The 24,381-nt window shown below is 43.2% G+C and overlaps 1 protein-coding gene across 1 annotated transcript in view; it reads right to left on the reverse strand.

Moving 5' to 3' along the window:
- The window catches only part of LOC135213625 (polyprenol reductase-like), a 59,110-nt gene that overhangs the window by 19,945 nt on the left and 14,784 nt on the right, over positions 1 to 24,381 (reverse strand). Inside the window, exons 2-4 of the mRNA XM_064247657.1 lie at positions 22,665 to 22,813; positions 15,623 to 15,811; positions 1,957 to 2,079 (exon numbers count right to left, since the gene is read on the reverse strand). Of these exons, the coding sequence (XP_064103727.1) occupies positions 1,957 to 2,079; positions 15,623 to 15,811; positions 22,665 to 22,813 (461 nt within the window). The remainder of the gene's footprint in view (positions 1 to 1,956; positions 2,080 to 15,622; positions 15,812 to 22,664; positions 22,814 to 24,381) is intronic.

Genomic DNA, 24,381 nt, shown 5'->3' on the forward strand with positions numbered 1-24,381 from the left:
TCCAAGGCGCTTTGGCGCCTTTGTTCAAGGCCGCTCCAGGCTCTCCAGGCTCTTTTCGTCTCCTTTCAGGCGCCCCAGGCTCTCCAGGCGCTTTGCGCCTCCTTTCAGCCGCTCCAAGCTCTCCAGGCGCCTTGCGCCTCATTTCCGCTGCTTGAGGAGCTCCAGACGCTTTACGCCTCATTTCAGGCGCTCCAGACGCTTTGTGCCTCGCCCCAGAAGTTTCAGGAGCTTCAGCCACTTTGCGCCTCACTTCAGGCACCCCAGGCGCTTTGCGTCTCATTTCAGGAGTCCGTCTGATTTCGGGAGTTTCAAATTTACGCCTCGATTCAGACGCCTCTGGCGCTTTCCTTCTAGTAGGAGATCCAGGTAGATATCTATATGTATCCTCTCGCCTTGACGGCGTTTTGCGCCTGACAGTAGCCTGACGTCTGGCTGGCGCCAGGCTCCTGGCAGGCGCCTCGTCCGAGCTCTCCGAGAGTTCCAAAGGACGGGATCTTTTAATCGGAAGAAATTTATCCTTCCTTCTAGGAGGATCCGACCTAAGAACTCCTACTAGCGATGATATCTGTTTTTGCATATTCTTCAAAATCTTCGTAGCTACGTCCTCCTTTTCAATCTCCGAAGAAGGAGAAGGAGCTTCTGAATAAACCTCCTTCCTTCTCTTTTCCGGAGGATATTCTTCCGGAAATTCTTCAGGGAATTCTTCAGGGCTTGAATAAAATGACGGAGACTTCCAAGATCTCTTCGAAGGTCTCGACAATCTATCTGAACTCCATCCTTTCTTAGATGATGAATCAGATGAAGAAAAACACTGTTTAAGGACGTCTTTCCAACGACTATCCTTGGCAGTCTGGGACGTAACTACAGAATCTACCGAGGGGACGCCTGACCGGTGGGGATGCTCTGAAACCTCCCTGCGGCTTTCGACATTTCTTCTCCTCTGGGCTTGGGAGCTTGAAAGAGGTCTAGGCCTGGGAACGAGACAGAGCCGATCAGACGCACCCTCCACTTCACTGGGAACACTTTCACTGCACTTACCTTCCAGTTCCTTAAGTTTTCGCTCCATTTGCATAAGCGAAGCTTTCAGACTCGCAATTTCAGATGTTGAGCTTGCCGAATCAGATAATTGGGAAGGTAAAGCTATATGGGAGGAAACAATTGGGTTAGCAATAGGCAATAGTCCGCTAACTGGCTCGTTAGAGACCGACCTACTCACACTTTTGGAAGAGGCTTTTCTAGCCCTATCTCTTTCCAACTTTCTTACGTAGGAATCAAGCATCTTCCATTCCACCTCATTCAAATCCTTGCATTCATCACATGTATTCAATTGCGAGCATACATTCCCTCTACAATTTTTATAAGTGGTGTGAGGATCCACCGAAGCTTTCGGTAGTCTCGCATAACAACTCTCATTCACACACACTCTGAACGAAATCGAAACGTCAGACATTATGAGAAATTCCAAATCCAAAATCCAAAAACAGTCCACAATAGCGTATGCCAAACCAAAGATCCAATACGTCACCAAATAGCAGTCCAAAAGATCAACGGCGTAATGAAATTCGAAAATCAAGTCAGGAGGAACTAGCAAACGATGTTACTAGTACCGGCGACAGAGAAAATCTGGCTCAAGATGGTAATAGTTCCTATTCCTGCCACCCAGCGCCAGGCGGCGTTATCACCTGACCTACCTGTAGTGTGTGCCGCGAAATTTGAATTTCTGTCAGGGACGACGGAGTCTATAGCTAAGTATATATCTGACAGGGAAGTTGAATGTATGAAAATGAAAAACTTTTCTCTTCTACAATAATCAATGCACTATAGGAACAGTATGTCCAATTTATATGTGCAAGCAATGAATGGTATCTGTCATGACTCGCAGAATTAGCACCAGCAATTTACTCATTTACCATACCATTCTGTCTGGAAAGTGAACAAAAAATCTATACATCTTACTTGAATTTTTCCGTAGCCCAGCCAATATACGAAAGCTCTGGTGCTGCATGCTAGAACCAATGATATATAAAACAAGACCTACTACGTGGTGGACTTGTAAGGCAGTAACAACAATATCAAGACCTGAGGGGAAAATTTTCACAGTAAATAAACCTGATATACATTCCATAACCAATATAACATACAGTGAATACATAAATAAATATATCTATAAGAAATTAAAACTTAAATAACTATACATTTTCTTGTTAAACACTGGCCTGTTCATTGTTTTGTGAAGTACAATATTACTGCATCATCCATAATGTAGTACTTAATGGTCACAATGCATAAAATATTTGGAGCATAGATATTGTGCCATTTACAATTACGGAATCTAGAAAATACAGCCCATTCAATTGAACTCCCATCTCTGTAGAAAACCACATGAAAGCAAACAGAAGAAAACTTGCAAAACTGTTTCCTGTACTTAAAGAGGAAAGTAGACTACATTACTTAGCATGTGTCACTGGAACTACCTGTACAACTTTTACATAAAAGCATCTTTGGCCATCTTTTTCTCTATGCTAAAAAAAAGAAGTCAACATAAAGAACAACTCTGGAAACTGAATGTTATATATTATATTATTTCAGTGTATCTCTCATTTTAAAATACAGTGGAACCTCGGTTTTTGTACATTATCCATTCCAGAGCCTCCCACGAAAACTGAAACGTACAAAAAACAAAACAATAATTCCCATAAGGAATAATTAAATCCAATTAATGCCTTCCAGACCCGCAAAAATATTTGTTAAAAATACATTTTATATGGAATAAACACAGTTTTACGTACAGCAAACAATGAGAAATAAATATAAATGACTGATGAAATGAATAAATTAATATTTAACATCACTCTTACCTTTATGGATAACACCTGTTAGCGTATGGAAGACAGAGAGGAGAGGAGAGGGAGGAGGAGAGGTTATTGTTTGGAAGGGGAAGCTCCCTCCAGAGGGACTTCAGGTATCAAGGACCTATGGGGGTTACTGCTCTTTATGTCTTACTGACACTATCTGAGATTACTTCCCCTCTACGTTTTTTACTGACACTAAGACCAGCTTGAGAATTACTGGACCCCTGTCACCTAACAAAACTGTCCAAAGACATTTGTTGCTGGGGTTTCTTTAAAATTTGCCTAATGTTAAACACGGCAGTCATTAAACATGGAGACATGGATTACAACTTCTTTGTTGGGATGATAATTCCCCACAAAATCTTTTACATCATTCCACTTTGCAAACATGTCCTTAATCCCTGAAGTAGGCACATTATGTATGCCCATTCGTCTTTTGAATTTTTCAAACCAGCCTCTGCTGGTTGTAGGCATTTCTCTCTGAGATTGGCATGCAATTTCCTCCAACACTTTGCTACAAGTTCTTTCTCAAATTCTACAGTTTCTCTCACATTTTTTACACTTGGAACTTTCTTTGGCCCCATGATGGCTTGTTGAGCAGTTGCACTCAAATAAAAAAAGCCCAAAAACAACAAACACAAAAGCAGAATGGGCACAACAGAACATGGAATGCTTTGTTACGTGCCAGGCCCCAGATGGAGCATTTCTGAGTGTACGAAAACCGAGGAAACGTACGATAGCTGAGACAAAATTTTGTAGAAAAAAGTCTACAAAAACCGAAAAGTACGAAAAGAGAGGCGTATAAAAACCAAGGTTTGACTATACAATTTATAGATGCTCAGTCACCAAAACTATCATGTAAATGACAATGATTATCACTTTACATTGATTAATACTTATCTACTGCTCTCTCATTTGATTTATAACTAGCTCCTGTAATTTATAGAAATGTAAATAGCACTAAGATTTTGGTGAGAGATGATATTTTTATAATGAAATAAGGTTTTATATATAGTACTCACCTAGTAAATTATATAGCTATATGTACTTCCCACTTAAACGGCAGCTTTAAATTTTGAAATTCGTGGTAGCACTTGATTTTGGTGTAGGTAACTGATCCTGGCCACTTTAGGGGAAGAATAGGTACAACATAGCTGAATAGCTCAATTCGTTTATGCTTTACTATATCCATGCATGTGGAGGAGGGAGGGCTCTGATCATGTAATTACTTGGTAAATACTGTATATATAAAACTATTCTATTATAAAAAGAAACAGATTTTGATGTAGGCAAAACATATTTTTGGCAGTTGCTCTTGAGTCCTCAAAGGATTTACCCTCCATGGTGTGTGCCTGCGCCCCATGGTGACCAGACTCCAGACTAATATCAAAGAAATGTCATTTAGCCTGGTCTTGTAGCATGATGTTATGCCATAATGATAAACACTAGACACGTGATAGAGAATAATAGACTCAAAGAAAAGAAGGCCTTTTGTCTTATCTTCAGCAAAGCTATAACCAGTTTCGTACATCAACCACTGCAGAAAAAGTGACTACTGCGCATGCGCATCGGCCCTCTTGTTTTATGATCGGGCCGGTTAAAAGACCAAGAATCATTACTCTGTTGGTCAATGCAGGATGAACCTTTACCCAAATCCTATGGCTTTTAGTCAGGGAAGTGGAAGGGTTTTGAGGACTCAACAGCAACTACCAAAAATAGGTTTTTACTACGTCAAAGCTTTTTTTTTTATGGCATAGTCACTATTCTGTCCTCAAAGGAGCATTACAAAGAAATTGACTGGTGACGAAAAACATATGCTCCCAAAATTTACATCCCAAGTATCTCAAAATTAAAACTTTACTATCTCCAGTCTAAGGTCAAGTCACTAGTTTCAGTAAACAAGAGAACAAAACTAATCAATAAGATATACTTTTAGTGTAAAGTTCTATGGTGACTTACCTAAGCATGCTGGGTATGGTTGCGATCTTGATGCACCTTCCCTAGCGATAGTCAACATACCCACCCGTTAGGGAAGACCCCTAGTTTTCCGCTGTAGGGTCTATGGGATCAGGACTAAACATACCACCTACTGATACACAGTGCAGTTGAAATTGTTCCTGCTTATGGCAGTAGTATTTTAAGAATACTCACTGATGATCACCCAGTACATTCAGAAACCTCTTCGAAAGATACATTTCGGAAGAAGACCAATGAAGTACTTGCTTTCCTAATATCATGTGATCTAGGAAAGGCTTTAGGGGTTAGCCTTTTTAATGAGGGACACTAAATTATTCTTAGCCATTGTAGAGAGAGTGGTTTATTTGTGCTAGGATGTAGAAAAATTGGAGCTTCTGGGATGTTTGCCCTGTCCTCTAGGTAGACCTTTAGTGGTTGAACTGGGCATAATGTTCTGTTCGCTAAATTGAGTTTTCTTATAAGAATAGATTTCCTCTTTAAAGGATTCTCATTCTTGCCCAGGAATGATGGACCAAGGGACAACAATAATTAGTTATCAGCAGTTTGTGTGATATATCTTCTACAAGAGCCCAATTCACTAATATGGGCTCTAGATGCTAATGCTACCCAGTAGGGCTGGGCAAGAATTGCCAATTTTGGACTCGGCAAAATTGATTCTTGGAGAGGGTGGACTCGCAAAAATCAATTCTGGAGTAGACTCCCAGGGTGCAGCTGCACCTAAAACAAACAAACAAGGGATAGGGGGTTTGAGGGAGGTCATGGAGGAAAGAAATATTCTCTGGGTCACTCAGGGTGATGTCAATATAGCATTCACTCAACCCTCGGGCGCTTCCTAGGCCGCTTAAGAGAGACATAGGCCCGCATTCCAAGATAATTACATGCAGGTGTTCTCTGTCCACCCAAACAAGACCATAAAGTCAAACTAATAGAGTGGTAGGGAGGAGTTAAAACAGATTAATGTAGCACTGCCTATTTTCATATGGGAGAACATTGCTTTAGGCTATCTGCCTTATCTGGGCCATCTTAATCCTCTTAACTATGCCCTTGCCCTATGGCTTTTAGTTTTAGCAGTTTGTCTCGAATCATATAGCCTATTCCTTGTATTTTTTTTTTTATTATAAATGCTATACTTATTTCCTTCTTTTGTATTTGTCTTATTAACTTATGATCAATTATTCTGCTATATGTTTTAAAGATTGTTTGTAAGTTTAATTTCAATTACAATAGTTTACACTCATTTTTATTCACCTTAGAATTTTTCTTTATTAATGTTTTTTTTTTTACTCTCCTATCTTTCATATATCCTCCTTCCTATAAACACTGACTGATCCGTAAGTGCAAGTGGTCAGTGAGCTGACCCCAGGTCAGAGACCTTGATGAAAAAGTCATGAATTCATGATCATGTGCGCCGAACAACTGTTGAATAGGGAGCAGAGCGGAGTCGATTTTCTGTGGATGTGAGTAGACTCCAGAATCGCTAAGCTAGACTCGCCAAGATCGATTCCGGAGTCAATTTCTACCCACCACTAGCTACCGGTTGTGGTTGTGTTAGGTCCGTTGAATTGATGGGTACATAAAAGTTTAAGCACCTTATTCAGGGACCAAGTAATTGGAAGTCTTTCGGGAGAAAGTCTTTGTAGAGAAAAAGACCGCAGAAGGGAAGTGACAACTTCTATGCTGGAATCAATCCCGAATCCATAAAGCAAGGGTTCCGTTAATGCAGCCTTGTATGCCACAATTGTTGTAACTGCAAGAGGTTTGTCTTCAAAGAGGTACAGGCTGTCCCTGATATCGGCGGATGTTCTGTTCCCGGGGGTGTGCCGATAAGCGAATACTGCCATCAACCAAAACTCGGTGATTTCTGGCACCATAATGGTGCTTATGGCGCTGATAACTAGTTATCGGTGCTATAAGCACCCTTATGGCGCAGATAACAGGAACTTGGCCTGTTATTGAGCCATGAATTGCCAATTTTATGGCGCTAGACAAATGCCATAAAACCGGATCACGGATAACGGGGGACTGCCTGTATATAAGAAAATTCCTACTTTCTGGGATAGCACAGCAGACGGTAGTAGAATTGACCTCTTTGCCTGTTGTTGAAGTAACAGGAACCAATGCTTGTTTGGCCAAGTTGGCACTATTAGGTAAGCTGTTCCTTTGAATGTTAGGAGTTTGTTCAAAACCTTCGAAATCTGGGACAATGGAGGAAAAAGATATATTGTCTTCCAGTTGTTTCAGTCTTGTAGGAAGGCATCTGTTGCTGTTGCTTGACTGTCCAAATTCGGGGACACATATACTGGGAGTTTGTGATTCTCGTATGTGGCAAACAGGTCCACTTCCGGTTGTGGAAGTAGGTTATTGTTTGAAAAGAGTGGTTGTCCAATGTCCACTTTGTTGAGGCTGTTGTCTTCCTTGACAACGAGTCTGCTATTACATTGAGAGACCCTGTAAGGTGAATTGCAGACAAGTGCCACTTCTTTACCTGTGCCATCCGAAGGATGGCTAACATTAGCATATTGAGAGGAGGTGAGCGTGATCCCAATTTCTTGATGCAGGACATTGCAGTTGTGTTGTCTAGGACCAACAGAATGTGTGTGTCTACCGGAAGTTTGAGTTTCTTGAAAGACAAAAAGACAGCCATCAACTCTAGAAACTTGATAGGACAATTCTTTAGGGTAGCTGACCACCTCCCCACCACCTGACAATCCTCCCCAACCTGTCAACGAGCGGTCTGTGTGTATTGTTCCTTTTACAGATGGAGGAGTCAGGGTGACCTGTTTTGCCAGAGATTCCTTCTGGGTCCATGGCTGAAGTATCTCCCCACCTTTCTGATGCATTTTGTGAGATCTGTTTCGCATCTTTTTTCGTGCGTGTGACCGCCAAAATTTGTTCATTTTTCAGTTGCAATCTGAGTATTGGATCTGTAACAGATGCAAACTGCAGCAGACCCATCATACATTCTAACTTCTGTCTGGAAACAACGGGCTGTCAGGAATCTTTTGAGGTTTTTCCTTATTTTGTTCTGTGTTTTGAGGGGAGGTACAAAATGCCGTGAATAGTATCCCAACACATTCCTACCACTGAAACAATCTACTGGGTGTGACGCAGGATATTTTCCAATTTATTATAAAGCCTTTTGACTGGAGTCTGTTAACTACTACTTTTGTTTTTCAAGCACTTTTTTCTTGTGTCCCCCAGACTAACCAGTTGTCTAAATAAGCTATTAGATGTATCCCTTCTTTCCTGAGTTCTCAGACAACTACTGTCACCAATTCTGTAAAGATTCTTGGGGCAATGTTTAGCCCAATAGGTATGACCTTGAATCTGTTTGCATTTTTTCCTATGTGGAACCTTAGGGAGGGACGGAAGGGAATGGCAATAGGGACGTGCCAATATGCACCTGTCAGATCTATACAAAACTGTCCAGGTCCCTTTTGGAATGATAGAACGTACTTGGGGAATGGTAGTCATTTGAAGCTTTTGGCAAACAATGCGTTTATTCAATGTCAATAGGTCAAGGATCACTCTTCATTCTGAAGAATCCTTTTTGGGAATATTGAAGAGACGTGGTTGGTGATGAATGTAAGAATGTTTTTCTATGGCTCCTTTTAAGAGGGCCTTCTGCACGTAATCTTCCAGAGAGGGGTCTGCTTTTTGAAAGAACCCTTTCAAAGGGTGGGGGGGGACCATTTCCACCCCAGCCTGTTGAGAGTAATGCTGTGTCCCTAAGGAGAAAACATCCATTCCATGTGATATCTCTGAAGCCGACCCCTGACCAAACAATTCCTACTGGTATGCCCCCCTCTTCATCTACCTTTGCTCTTGATGGGCATTCCAGGTGTTGCTTTTCCTTTTCCTTAATATTATAAGATGTTTTTGGACCTTGTGAAAAAGATGCACTTTCTGCTGAGTAGGTTGTTGACCCTTTTGAGGGAGTTGTCCCTTCTGACCATGTAGCTCCCAGGGTATTCACGAAGATAGCGGAAGTGGTAGTTCAACAACTGAGATCACAAGGGATAATGGTAGTAGCGTATCTCGACGATTGGTTGATTTGGGCACCAACCGTCGAGGAATGCCTCAAAGACACAGCCAAAGTAATACAATTTCTGGAACATCTTGGGTTCCAAATAAACAAAACGAAATCCAGATTCACTCCAGAGACTAGTTTTCAGTGGCTAGGCATCCAATGGGACTTATCCTCCCACAATCTGTCAATTCCGGTGGTCAAAAGGAAAGAAATAGCCAAGTCAGTAAGGCAATTCCTCAAGAACAAGCAGACTTCAAGGAGAAACCTGGAAAGAATCCTAGGTTCCCTTCAGTTTGCTTCAGTGACAGACGTTCTTCTGAAAGCAAGGTTGAAAGATATAAATTGAGTTTGGCGCTCAAGAGCAAATGTCAAATCTCGAGACAAGTTGTCAGTGATCCCGCAAATCCTTCGCAACCAACTTCGTCCATGGGCGAAGGTAAAGAATCTGTCCAAGTCAGTTCCTCTTCAATATCCTCCTCCGGCGCTAACTATCCACACAGACGCTTCACTATGCGGTTGGGGAGGATACTCTCAGTTCAAAAAAGTCCAAGGAACTTGGTCAACTCAGTTCCGCCAGCTACACATAAACGTTTTGGAGGCTATGGCAGTATTTCTTACCCTGAAGAAACTCCTTCCACCAAAGAAGTCTCATATAAAACTGGTTTTGGACAGCACAGTAGTAGTACACTGCATCAACAGAGGGGGATCCAAATCGAAACATGTGAACCATGTCATGATAGCCATTTTCTCTCTAGCGAACAAGTACAAATGGCATCTATCCTCCACCCACTTAGCAGGAGTAAGGAATGTGATAGCGGACGCCTTGTCCCGGTCGGTTCCTCTAGAATCGGAGTGGTCTCTGGACAACAAGTCGTTCCAGTGGATACACCGGAGTGTCCCAGGTCTCCAAGTAGATCTTTTCGCCTCACAAGCGAACCACAAGCTTCCTTGCTATGTGGCCCCCAACCTGGACCCTTTGGCTTATGCCACGGACGCCTTGTCCATAGACTGGAATCAGTGGAGGAAGATATACGTCTTCCCTCCAGTGAATCTTCTTTTGAAAGTTCTGAACAAACTCAGAACTTTCAAAGGACAAGTAGCTCTAGTAGCTCCGGACTGGCCAAAGAGCAACTGGTACCCCCTGCTTCTGGAATTGGGTCTCCGACTTCGACGGATTCCCAATCCCAAACTATCTCAATCAGTACAAATGAGGACTGTGTTCGCTTCCTCAGGAATTCTCAAAACCCTAACTTTATTGACTTCATGAAGTTTGCGGCTGAAAAAGATGCAGGTATTGATCCCCAGAATATCCTCTTCTTAGAATCAGATAAGAGGGAATCAACTTTGAGACAGTACGATGCTGCTGTCAAAAAGTTAGCATCTTTCCTGAATGAGACAAACACTATAACCATGACAATGAATTTAGCAATATCCTTCTTCAGGTCCTTATTTGAAAAAGGCTTAGCAGCTAGCACTATTACCACTAATAAATCAGCTTTGAAGAAAATCTTTCAGTTGGGTTTTCAAATATGACCACCTACCTGTTGATGAGGAGAGCTATTGGAGGTGACTGAAGGCCTATATGATTTTTTATCAGTTCTTTTTTGGATTGGGTAAGGGGAAATTTCTGGTTTTTTGTTTCCTGAAACCTTTTCCCAGTAGAGCATGCACAGTGTAATTTTGTTGACTTGCTTGCTCTTTCACTTGAGTCGCAATAGACTCCTCAAACAGGTTCCGACAGGAGGCATTAGACTGTGATAAGGCAGTCAGTCACATTGGGAAGTGGTGGAGTTTTCCAAAACCTCCATTTGTGTTTTTATACACCAGTCTAAAAAGTCATAATGTTTCCCATAATGTTCTCATAAGGCTTTTCACAGTAGCAAAAATTGTCCTGGATTCTTCTGGATGCCTTTTTGTGGCGACTTCTAGCAATGAGGAAGTGGTTAAGATACTAAGGAGGTGGGTCCTAGCACGAAACTCTGATGCTGATGTCCCCTCTGATATCCTTCTCATCGGGGGTACCAAATTGCTGAGTTCCAATATTTGGGGGAGCTTTTTCCTATCACAAGGAAGTTGAAGTGTTGCCCATTCTTTGGTGGATTTTTTTGAAACTGGGATAACCTAAGCAAATGGTTTTAGTTCTGCCAATGGTTCACGCTTTCTGGTTATTACATAATTTTTAAAATATGCCTTCACATGGTTTATTATTTTAAATGTGGAGGGGCAGAAGGCTGGTGGTACATGATGAGCAATCTGAGTTTTGCTCATAATGTATGTATAGATCCATTTCCCATTTACCTGGTAAAAAGTGTCATTTACAGCTTTCAATGCAATATTCCCAGGTAAGAGAACAGTTTCCTTTTGAGGTTTCTCCATGTCTGGCGAAGGTGGTATCTGGCACCATTCTGTATTAAGAAATGCTGCCTTGTCTCTAAACTCAACATGTACTACTTCTATCATGGTCTTCTCTTATTAATAAGATATCATCTAGAGAGAAAATGCACACTGGGGCATCTCGCCAAAGATTATCAGTATCAGAGTAGGATTTTGGAGTTTCTTATGTTTTGGTCGTAAGACTCAAAACCTGAACTGGCCATTTTGTTGGTTCTGGTTGGGTTTGTACTCTTAACTCCTGTTTGGGCAGATTTGGTTTCAATTCTCCTGACACTGTTGCAAGATGCAAGACGTTTATATTTTAGTGCACACATTACTGACTTGATTTCTTTAATTTCTTGTTCAGAATCATGCAGTATGTCCATTACCTGTTGCTGTTCAATGGCAAAAGCATCTTTGATGTTACTCATTATTTCCTTATGGAACTGATCAAATACCACAAACAGTGTATCCCTTTTGGGGGAGCTTGTGTAACCTGACTGAGTATCTAGAGCTGAACTGTAGCTGCCTGTTCCCAAGGGGGCAGAAGTCCTGGGTGAATTACTATAACCCTCTGAAATTGTTGCCATTTCCATTGGGTTCAGGTGGATCCTTATAACCCTTTTGGGGAAGGATCCTGATCAGCTTCTAAATGTTGCATGGGGGAGTGACTTACTTCTATAATGTTTCCCCCATGGATGGTTGAAATTTGTGTCCCTGATCCTTCTGGGTTCAGCAAGGTTCTTTCAGTATCAATATCTACCTCAAAATCCTTAAGCAATTCCCCTCCAAGTGAGGATTCCTCTATTTCCTCTGCAGGATGCACCTGGGGAGTAGTGGAGACTCATATTACTACTAAAAAGTGTAAACAAGGAGTATTGGTTTTATTTCATTGTTGCCAGAGGTTGAGACTTTTTCACGAATAGCTAATTATTCATCAAGAAGAAAGCAAGTTAATGACTTCATAAGTTACGTCATGGATTTTTTAGAGGGTTCTCAGTTAATATAAGCTACTGCTTACATTAGGGATAAACAAAACCTACTATGAGATTCACAGCCGGTGTCCGGGTGTTTTTCAGAATAAAATTTTTTCAACGTACCTGACAAAGATGACACGTTGTCACAGGGTATCTTACACCCTTACCTAATTTTTTACTGTATTCTGTATTACAAAAGTTGCATAATTCTGGTAGTTATAAGAGTAACACTGACTTCTTGTAGACATCGTCAGCAAACTCAGAGGAATGTCTTTCGAAGATATGACGTAACTTATGAAGTCATTAACTTGCTTTCTTCTCGATGAATAATTAGCTATTCGTGAAAAAGTCTCAACCTCTGGCAACAATGAAATAAAACCAATACTCCTTGTTTACACTTTTTAGTAGTAGTAGTAGTAGTAGTAGTAGTAGTAGTAGTAGCCTTGGATGTCCGAGTGTACTCCTTACCTAAAAAATGGTCCTATCATTCATTTACCTGTCACTCTTACATATGGTTTGCCATGGGTCTTCTCACTTCTAAACAATTGTGCAAGTCGAATCACAAAAGCTGTCCTGCAACCACGGGGACAATGACTTATCACAGCCACCGTTCTTGAAGCCTTGACAAGGTATGAATATTCATTCAGAATTTCAGAGACAGCTGTTTGTTTTCTTCACCTTGTGGGAGGAGTTGGTATGTCATATGTTTATGTCACATATAACTTTGAACTCATACATTAGTATTCTGCCACTGGCTTCGGCCGCTTTATTTTACTGTTTCTAATAAAGTAATAAAGAATGCTGCCAAAATTTGGGTAGGGATGTAAAGTATACTATGGCTAAGTAATACTTTTGTCAAATGCACAGAAAAAAAGTTATTCCAGAAAAATACCGGGACAAAGGCTCTGAATCTCACAGTAATATATATTATACAATATCTTTTGTTTTAATATATGTCCCAGTCTACCCTCTTGTGTGATACTCGGTCACACTGTTTCTAGGTTAATAGAAGGATATTCATTTTAAAAGGTAATTCCTACTTAATCTGGTAAGTTACTCAAGGGAGGCCTTAGAGAAGCAGAGGGATGAACTCCTGGCCTTCTGCTTTGAGCTAGGCATAGTCCTGAACTGGGAGAAATCCCAGCTGGTACCAACCACCAGGATGGTGTATCTGGGGATGGACCTAGACATAAGGGCAGCCAGGGCCTTCCCCTCGGAGGACAGGCTGGCTTACCTGCAGAGGTTAGCTCTCCTCTTCTTGCAAGACTCCCCCTCCACATGAGGGAGTGGCAGAGACTCCTGGGTCATCTGGTTTCCCTGGAGAAGCTGGTCCCCCAGGGCAGGCTGAATCTGCGGCCGGTCCTGTGGAACCTGAAGGAAGGTTGGTCCCTGAAAGAAGATCCGCTCCAGAAACTCATCCTCCCCTCTCAGGACACCAGGGAGGCCCTCCGTTGGTGGTTGGATCTACTTCCGGAGATGCTCCTGTTCACAGATGCTTCTCGCAGGAACTAATCGTGCCCAGCCGGCACAACCTGTACAGAAGATACAGACTCACTGGGCTCTGCAATGGGCAGAGGCCCGGCAACAAACTCACCTAGGTCCCCTCGCTGGGAGGGAACAGGAGAAGACTTAGGTAGAGACAGTGGAGACGGGACAGGCCTCGATGATAAGGGCTCCTCTGAGCGAGACTTCTTTGCAGGCGACCTGGTTTTCTTCTTCTTCCTCTTGGTTGAGACTAACGTCCACTGGAAGGGAGGCCAGGAAACACACTCCAAACACGTGGACTTAGGTGAGCAGGGGCAGCCATAACACGACTTACACTACACAAGGAATAGGGGTTGATCTTCGTTGTCGACAAGAAAGCCCCACACGACTTATCCTCCGAAGGGCCTGGACATCGATGCTGAGGAGTGTCGGGCTCCATGATAGGAGGTACACACACACACACACACACACATGGGGGAGAGAAGACTCTCACACACAATGGAAACACACAAAGGAAATCGGGCCAGCACACGGACGACAAGCTGACGCGTGTAGACAGATCAGCGACCAGGAAAGCACCGTGGTTGGAGGTCGAGGGCGCATAGCCTTGACCCTCGGGGTAAGTACCTGGCTAGGTGTGGAAAGGGCAACCAGATTTTTCTGGTCTGTACCGGATTGACATCCAGGATTCTCCTACTAGGTAATTCGAGGTAAGTATGTGGCGTTGGAACAACTCTATTTTCTTGGAAATTAACGAAATTCCAAAGAAAATATACTAATCAAAAGACCAAACTTATGATCTAATCTATTCTCGAGGCTGGCAATGGCATTAAGGTCGTACGGTTGGGAGCCAAGTAACGGGGTAGTAGTAAATGTAAGAGGGCTGGGAACAGAAATAGTCACAGGCGTTGAAGGTACAAGTATATTAGGTGAATGAGACAGAACTCCTAGCCTAGGCTCTAGCGGCCGCCTTCCTCAGTCTATTTCTATCTAATTTAGCCAAATGAAAAGTTAAAATTTTCCAGTTCCCCTGATCCCAGTCTTTACATTTGTCACAAGTCAAGTCCAGAGAACATATTTGTCCTCTGTAATGATAGCATATTAAATGGGAGTCACACTTTGTAGACGTCAACCTGATATTGCAGCCCTTAGCCCTTACTACAATACCAGTTACTAGAACTACTATTGTCAGACATATTAATTCACAATCAATAAATATAGCTAAGCTAAATATAATAAGCCACAGCCTACCAAAATTCAAGATACTTCACGAAATTCGGTGAAAGTTAAGGCCATCTGGTGAACAAATCCTGAGCAAAACAAAATCAAAGCTGCTAAAAACCGATGTACAGTTGACCCCCATATTTGCGTTCTCAACATTCACGAACTCAGCTATTCGAGGGTTTCGCTATTGAACATATCTACACATTAATCATGGAAAAATTGCCTATTCGCAGTATTTTTCACTGAGAAATATGTATTCACCAAATAATGTATTTTCATATCAATTTCATGACAGAATGCACTTTCTGAGATAAAACTATTATAATATTATTCAGGTACTAGTATAAGCATTTTTAAAGGGGTTTTCTTGTGTCTAAAATATCAAAATACACAGTTCTACGCATTTTTAGAGGGGGTTCTAAGTATTTGCAGACATTTCAATGGGGGGTGGGGGCTGGATTCGGAATGCATCCCCCAGGAATACAGGGGTTTAACTGTACATACAGTCATTGAGTAGCAGAAACAAATATCTAATCAGCTATGTTGTACCAACTCTTCCCTACAAGTGGTCAGGGTCAAGTACCTACACCAAAAACAAAAGATAAATACCACAAATTTCAACATTTAAAGCTGCCATTTAGTAAGTGGAAACTAATAGCTTTGTAATTACTTGGTAAGTTACTTATATAAAAATAAACACTTACTGTTATCAAAACCAGGAGCTTCTGAAACCATTAAAGCAATAGTTCCGATGTAATGAGTGTGGCCAAAAATGTAATGAATAATATTCATATGGCTTGAGCTGAATACACTCACACACAGGCTTTCATACAATCTTCTGTACAGATGAAGCATCAGCAATAGTAGACTAATTCCTGCGGCTGTGACACTAACTGAAATAAAAATAGCCATGGTGAAGATAATTACTAGAAGAATTCCTCAATCAGTAAACTTCATAAATATATTGTAATGATGCAATAAAGTTTGTTCATACTTACCTGGCAGATATATATATAGCTGTATTTTCCGAAGTCCGACAGAAATTAAAAAACTTACGACACACGTAGTGGGAGTCAGGTGGTTTAGTACCATTCCGCCGCTGGGAGGCGGGTATCAGGAACCATTCCCATTTTCTATTCATAATTTTATTTCCACTGTCTCCTGAGGGGAGGTGGGTGGGTACTTAAATTATATATATCTGCCAGGTAAGTATGAACAAACTTTATTGTATCATTACAATATCATTTTGTTCATGAAACTTACCTGTCAGATATATATATAGCTGAATCCCACCTTTGGTGGTGGGAAGAGACAGAATAGAATTTTAGGAAACATATACATGCAGATAATTGATATCTTGGTTCCTTACCTGTTAGCATAGCTGGCTTCGTGGTTACTGCCACGTAAGTCTTGCTTGTGCTACTAGAGTTGCCAGCGAGGTAGAGACCTATAAGCTGGTGCACTCAAGATGATCTGTCAACGGGGGCGTGACCACGATGTGACTATACCATTGACCATACAATGAGGGCAACGAAGTAAAAAACCACCTGGCCTAGTCTACCAAAGGTATTCCACTAAACTAGACTAAAGAAGGGAGATCCACCTCGGGCGGTAACCCCATCACACCAAAAAACACACACAATTAAAAGCTCACCTACCACTAAAGGAAGGAAAGGTGAGTGCTACCTCCTGCCCCCAAAACAGTGTCTGCAGCGATGTATGGTCCAAGCGACGAGCAATGTTCGTATGTCGCTTTCACCTCCCGCAGGTAGTGTGAAGCGAACACCGAGTTGCTCCGCCAATATGTGGCACTCAAAATGTCACTGAGTGCCATATTTCTGTGAAAGGCTATCGAGGTCGAAATAGCCCTCCACCTCGTGGGCATTCACTTTTAAAAGCTTCATGTCACTATCACTACATGTGGAATGAGCTTCCTTAATGGTGTCTCTCAAGAAGAAAGAAAGCGCGTTCTTTGACATGGGAAGATCAGGCTTCTTAACAGAGCACCACAAGTTGCCCGAAGGTCCTCTACAGTCCTTCGTTCTGTCTAAATAGAATTTGAGAGCCCTGACAGGGCACAGGACTCTCTCTGGCTCACCTACCCACGATCTCTGTCAAACCCTTGATTTCAAATGTCTTGGCCAAGGGTTGGAAGGGTTTTCGTTCTTTGCTAAGAACATAGGGCTTAAAGAACACACGCATCAGAGTTCTTAAACCCAACATGCTTGCTTATTGCCTGGATCTCACTAACTCTCTTCGCCGTCGCCAGAGCAGTTAGAAAAAGTGTCTTCCTTGTAAGGTTTCTAAGCGAAGCTAAGTTGAGCGGTTCAAATTACTGGACATCAAAAACTATTTAGAACAATGTCCTTAAGTTCCAAGAAGGAACTCTTGTTGAGGTACCTTCGAAGTCTCGAAAGACTTCAGAAGATCATGAAGGTCTCTGTTTATTGGCTAAGTCCAGCCCTCTATGCCTGAAGACTACAGAAAGCACACTTCTGTAGCCTTTTATCATAGGCACCGCTACGCGAACTTCATTCCTCGAGTAGAGAAGGAAGTCTGCGATCTGGCTCACAGAGGTAGGTTGGGGAGGAAATGCCTTTCTTCCTGCAACCAGCTCCGAAAAACAGCCCACTTGGATTGGTATACGGCAATAGAAGAAGGTCTCCTTGCCGTTGCGATCGCTTTCGCCACAGGTCTTGAAAACCCCTCGCTATGGCCAACTTCTGGATAGTCTGAACGCAGTCAGACTCAGAGCGGGGAGGTTTTTGTGATACCTCTCGAAGTGGGGCTGTTTGAGTAGATCTATCCTTGGAGGCAGAGTCCTCGGAAAGTCTACTAGAAAAGACATGACCTCTGTGAACCAGTCGGTCGCTGGCCAGAAGGGGGCGATGAGAGTCATCCTCGTTCCCTCTGATGCCGCGAATTTCCTTATTACTTCCCCTAGGATCTTGAACGGGGGAAAGGCATATACGTCTAGTCCCGTCCAGTCCCAAAGAAGGGCGTCTACTGCTACTGCTCCTGGGTCTAGAAACTGGTGAGCAGTACAGCGGGAGTCTCATTGTCCTGGAATTTGCGAAGATGTCTACGAGAGGACATCCCCATAACTTCCACAACCTCTGGCATACTTCCTGATGAAGGGTCCACTCTGTCGGCAGAAGTTGACCTTGTCGACTGAGCAGATCTGCACGGACGTTTTTCTACTCCTGATATGAAATCTCGTCAGGATAGAGACGTTGTGTGTTCCTTCGCCCATAACAGGATCTCTTTTGCAAGGAAGAACAGGGATCGAGAGTGGGTTCCTCCCTGTTTTCTTGAGGTATGCCAGGGCTGTGGTGTTGTCCGAGTTGATCTGCACCACATTGCGGAGACTTCGTTCTGAAAGAATGGAGCGCCAGATGAACTGCTGCCAGCTCCTTGAGGTTTATGTGCCAGGACACCTGTTCCCCTCTCCAGGTGCCTGACACTTCCTCCCCCCCCAGTGTTGCTCCCCACCCACCCCTGCGGAAGACGCGTCGGAAAAACAACACCTAGGTCGGGGTTTCTGAAGCTTGAGGGGAAAGACCCTCTGCGAGCTTCAAAGGGTCGGTCCACCATCTTAGATGTTCCTTTACCTCTTCTGATAACACCAGAATCGAATCCAAATTGTTTTGGTGCTTCCAATTGTCCGACAGGAAGAATTGAAGAGGTCTGAGGTGCAACCTCCCTAGGGAAACAAACTTCTCCAGTGAGGAAATGGTCCACAGCAGACTCATCCATTCCCTCACCGAGCATGATTCCTTCCCCAGAAGGTTGACACTTTGCTTAGGCAATCTAGTTGTCGCCCCTGGGACGGAAAAGCCCGAAAAGCCACTGAGTCCATCTGAATCCCCAGATAGACTAAAGACTGAGAAGGGGTCAGATGTGACTTTTCGAGGTTCACCAAGCCCCAGGGACTTCGTTAACGACAAGGTCGTGTGAAGGTCCTCCAGAACACCGGTCTTTCGAGGAGGCTCGTACGAGCCAGTCGTCCAGGTAGAGAGAGATCCTGACTTTGGAAAGATGAAGCCACCTCGCAATGTTTCTTCATCAGTAGTGAAGGGGTACCATCGGAGCAGTGCTGAGTCCGAAGCAGAGAGCCCTGAATTGAAACACTTTTCCTTTCAGGACAAACCGCAGGTATTTCCTGGACTGGGGGTGGATGGGGACGTGGAAATACGCGTCCTGGAGATCTAGTGAAGCCATCCAAATCCCCCGGTCTTAAGGCTCCCATCACTGACTGAGGTGTCTCCATCTTGAACCTCGTGCTTGATGACAAAGAGGTTCAGGTTGCTGACATCGAGTACCTCGGTTCGCCCATTCCCCTGACTGCTTTGGCACCAGGAACAGTCCTGTTGTAAAATCCGGGGGAATTCAGGTCGGAGACCTGTTCTACGGCGTGTTTCACGATCATCTGATCTAACAGATCGTAAAGCACTTGTTGCTTTTCTCCCCGATAAGAAGGTGACATGTCCCTGGGTGTCTAGACAGCGGGGGTGGTTTCAGGAACGGGATCCGGTAAACCTTCTTTAAGATGTCCAAGGACCATTTGTCCGCACCTCTCTCTTCCCAGGCTTGCGCAAAAAGCTGAAGCCTGGCTCCAACCGGTGACTGAAGGACTTCTGTTTCACTTCTTGTTCTTGGCAAGCGCAGTGGCTCTGCCTCTGGAAGTGCCTCTTCCTCGAGGGCTGGTCTCGAGGAAGAACTACCTCGAAAGGGCTTCGATTTCTTGAGAATCGAAACTCCGAGGACGAAGGAACCGCAGGTCTCCTTTGAAGATTGTGCGAGGAGATCTTGCGTGGCCTTCTCCTGTAGGCTGGGTAGCAATGTCTTTTACCATAGCCTGGGGGAAGAGATGATCCGAAAAAGGAGCGAAGAGCAAATCTGCCTTTTGTGACGGAGAGACAGATTTAGCTGTAAAATTGCAAAACAGTGATCTCTTCTTCAAGAGCCCTGTGCAAAAGTGAGCTGTAAGCTCCTCCGAACCATCTCTGACGGCCTTGTCCATACACGACATTACGCTGGACAGCTCCCCCAGACTAATCGAGTCGGAACTCCTAGACTTGGCATCCAGAACTCCCAAACACCAATCTAGAAAGTTAAAGACCTCTAACGTCCGAAAGAGGCCTTTAAGGTGGTGGTCCATTTCCGTAGTAGACCAGGAAACTTTCGAAGAGGACAGGTGAGACCTCCTCGAGGCATCCACAATGCTTGCGAAGTCTCCTTGAGCTGACGAGGGAAGTCTAATACCTACGTCTTCTCCCGTCTCATACCAAATGCCAGCCTTCCCACTAAGTCTCGAAGGTGGCAGGGCAAAAGAAGTCTTTCCCTGAGACTTCCTTTTCTCCATCCAGTCATGGACCTTACGAAGAGCCCTCTTAGTTGAAAGGGACTTCTTCATTCTGACAAATGCCGAGACCTTGTTGATCTTGGAAGAAGAAAGTTGCGAAGGAGGAGAGCGAGGAGCTTCCGGATGAAACGTATCTCCAAACTCCGATTGAAGAAGGCGGGTCAATACCTGGTAGTCAGAAGAGACTGCCGCCAAAGGTTTCTCATCATCCACTTCAACCGAAGCGTCGCTAACCTCTGCTTCCGACACAGGTGAAGTTGGAGGAAGTAAGGCTGAACTAAGACTATCTGGTCTAGTTTTCCAAAAGAGGAGCGTTGCTGTGAAGTGGAAGGAAGGCAAAGCTGACTCCTTAATAGAAACTCCGGTCGTCTCTCTAAGACCCGAAGTAACTTGCAAAGTCTCATCAAAAACAGGTGGGAGACGACGAAAATCCACATCCTCGTCCACCCGAGCGTCCGCTGGCGCACACCTGGCGTCCACTGGCGCACGCCTGGCTGCTACTAGCGCGGGATTGGCGTCCACTCGCGCGCTGCTGGCGTCCGCTGGCGCACGCTTGGCGTCCACTGGCGTGCGAATGACGTTCACTAAAGCGCGCTTAACATCTCGCGAGCGCTCTGCTTCTTCCCGCCGGTGCACTCTTAGATGCCACTGGAGTTTGCTTGGGCTTCCGACCAGAGCGTCAAGATCCTGAACCTTTGCACACGAAGCCGTCCACGCAAATAAAATCGAGCTACTAGCACCGCAAGTTTACGAGCGGGTAATACCGCTTCATGCGCAGAGCGAGTAAATTCCTCTTCACGTCCTCTAGAGAGCCACTGGGGAGTCGCACGAACTCTAGCAGGCGAAGAAAGTGGAGAGAGCGACGAGCGAGGAGGGAGGGAGGGATTGGACCTCTAGATCTCTTCACAGGAAGACGGTCATCCTTTCTCCTAGGGACGTGGTTGCGTCCCTCTCTTAGAAAGAGCATCAGCAAGTTGTTGCTGCAAGAGTCGCAGGATCTTCTCAAGTAGGAGAGGATTCCTTGTCAGGTGACGGGCTGATCCTGTGAGAAGACGAGGGGCGAGGGGACGCCTTCTTCCTTCTCCCAGAAACTGCCGTTGCACGCGCTCGGGAGCGACTGGGGCGCTCAACAAAGTCATCATCCGATGACTCCTTACGTTTCTTCTGTGGCGGGAAGGCTGCGAACACACTCTCAGGCGAAGATCGCCGCTCGAGAGCAAAAACTGGACGTGAAGCGTCACGATCACCAACGCTCCTTTTCAGCGGGCGTGAAACAGAATGAGAGCTCCACCCCTTGTGCGGGGAGGAAGCCTCTGAAGAAGAGAAACACTCTTTCAGGAGACGTGCACGCGCACGCTCCTTGGCAGTCTGGGTAGCGTCAACAGATACGTCAGATCGGTGGGCATTCCCCGTAACCCTCCTGCGGCTTTCGACATGCCCTCTCCCTGAAACCTGGGAGTCCGGCAGCGTCTAGGCCTAGAGGCGAAATGGGTGGGGCCGATCTGACGCACCCTCCACAAAACGATGGAGCTCTGTCACTGCACTTTGCACCTTCACTTTTGCCTTCTAAGGCGAGCACTTTAGATTCTAAATTACGAATCGACTCTAAGATAAGTGTAAGGGTATTACCCTCCACAGACACTGTTTCAGGGCCCGAAGGCAACACTACAGGGTTAGGAGTAGTGATTAAAGGAGGGTTAGTAGGAGAAACATGAACTTCCTGACGTTTACCTGAAACGCTCCTGAGGAAGACCTCCTTAACCTATGCCCGTTCAAGCTTACGCAGACAGGACTACATAACGCTCTCCATCCAGATCAGAAAGGACACTCACATTCCTATTGCAGCGACTTTCATACATACAATCATGCTCTCTGCAACTCTTACACAAAGTATGAGGGTCTACTGATGCTTTCAGTAGCCTACCTCGACAATCACTCTTGGTACAAAACCTGGCGCTAGCCGTACTAGAACCAGACATCTTATTTAAAGAGAAATCAAGCCAAAATCAATCAAATCCACAATTAACGTGTGCCTAGCCACCGATCCAAAGTCAAGATACCAAAAAATAAAACAAAAGGGGTACTTATAGTAGCCAAGTTTCCTAAATTCAAGACGGAGGTTGCTGAAAACTGTGTTTACAACACCGGCGACAGAAAAATTATGATAATGAAAATGGGAATGGTTCCTGATACCCCCCACTCCCAGCGGCGGGAATGGGTACTAACCACCTGACTCCCACTACGTGTGTCGTAAGTTTTTTAATTTCTGTCGGACTTCGGAAAATACAGCTATATATATATCTGACAGGTAAGTTTCATGAACAAAAGGAGTTTTAAGATACAATATGTATACTATCCTGTAGATACTGAATTACACTAACCTGAAGATTTCCTGTGCTGGACAGTAAGAAAATCTAAAATAAAACTGGTCCAGTGTGATAGAGGGTTTCCCATAACATAAATGCTCCACATCTGAAGAGCTGCCATAGTAATAACCACAGATGCAACAATGTAAAAGTGAAAAAACCACCTGAAAAAGTCCAACAAATGAATGACCACTTTCAGCTTACTCTATCTTTTACTTCCAAAATACTGTAACCACATACTTTATCTGGGTAGAATAACTATCAGTAACATGCATTCCATTTAAAATACATTAATATTGTATTTAAATAAAAATCATCACTCCAACAAAATCAAAGCAGTTTTTTTTTTAACATCATCTATTCATCTAAGTCCCTTGCTATCATATGTGCTGGTCTCTCTTCCTCAGGTCATAAGATTCACAGTAGGAGTTATAAGTGGTATAGTAGTTTTGTTGGTTCAATTCATATTCTTAATTCCAACCTCATATATTACTTAACAATCCCCTTATTTATCATTAATTTATTATAATTCATTAACTTCATTCCATACCATTCCATGTTTTAGACATAACATTTTATGAGCGTATTTTTTAAATAATTTCCTCCCGAATGATTTCGGGCCAGCACTGTAAGAGTCTGGTTAGACTCATTGGGCTGGTAAATCTTAACTTTATAATAATAATAATGTTGGTTCATGAATTCATAAACCAACAAATCTAATATACAACTTACAACTCCCACCATAAACATTAAAATCAAACATGTGCTTCGCTAGGGAAGTAGAACAGAACGAGAATTTACACACCCTTTGTAGAACACAGACAAGTGATCACCATGAATTTCTTACAGCATCCCTTGGGAGAATTTGTAACAAGTCTAAACCCCCTGCAAGTTGCAGTGAACATACCTAGTAATGTAAATGCAGCTTTTTATAGAAACCAATTGTGTACTATATACTAATCATTTAATAAGCTTTGTTTTTCAACTTGGTTATTAGGGTTAAATTGTATTATAGATATTTTGTCCGTTTTACATGTAAACATTGCTCAGTCTATTTTGGATTGTTACTTCTGTAATTTGTTTGTTTGTCAATTGTTGTTGAGTAGTTCTTGAACAGATTGTTTATCCTGGTAGTTATCAGTGTTGGAATTACACTGTAACAGTTATAAGTTTCTGGAAATAGGATCATTTTTTGTGATGACGAGAAGTTTTTTTAGTCTATTAGACTGACAGAGTAAAAAAAAGTCTTCATTTTTTTATGACTGACAGAGTAAAAGAAGTCTTCAAAGTGTTAAGAACATTTCTTTGGAAATTTGTTTCGCTTATATTGGATGTAGCTTTAGAGTAACACAGATGTAAGTTATTTCTTTACTGAAATTTGTATATATTCTATTTCATGTTTGTGGTGTTTTGCAGTTATATCAAACTAGTATTATCAATTCTTTGTTTATTATGGAATTTCTATCTGACAGTTTTAGTAAGTATGATATTTTCATGATAAAATAAAGTTTCACATATACTTACCGAACAGTTACATAGCTTATAGCTTCTTACCTACGGCAGTCGAAATTCAAATTGTTGGCGCCAGCGGCGTTGCTATCTTAAGTATAGGTGATACAAGACCCGCCCACATCTGGGAACCCTGGGTACTGCTAGCCTTCTACCGTCAATTTTCGTTTAGCCGACACGTCCATCTGTGGGGAGGTGGGTGGGCTTTGATTATGTAACTGTT

The sequence above is a fragment of the Macrobrachium nipponense genome, chromosome 43, assembly GCF_015104395.2.
Source record: "Macrobrachium nipponense isolate FS-2020 chromosome 43, ASM1510439v2, whole genome shotgun sequence".
NCBI classification, from domain to species: domain Eukaryota; kingdom Metazoa; phylum Arthropoda; class Malacostraca; order Decapoda; family Palaemonidae; genus Macrobrachium; species Macrobrachium nipponense.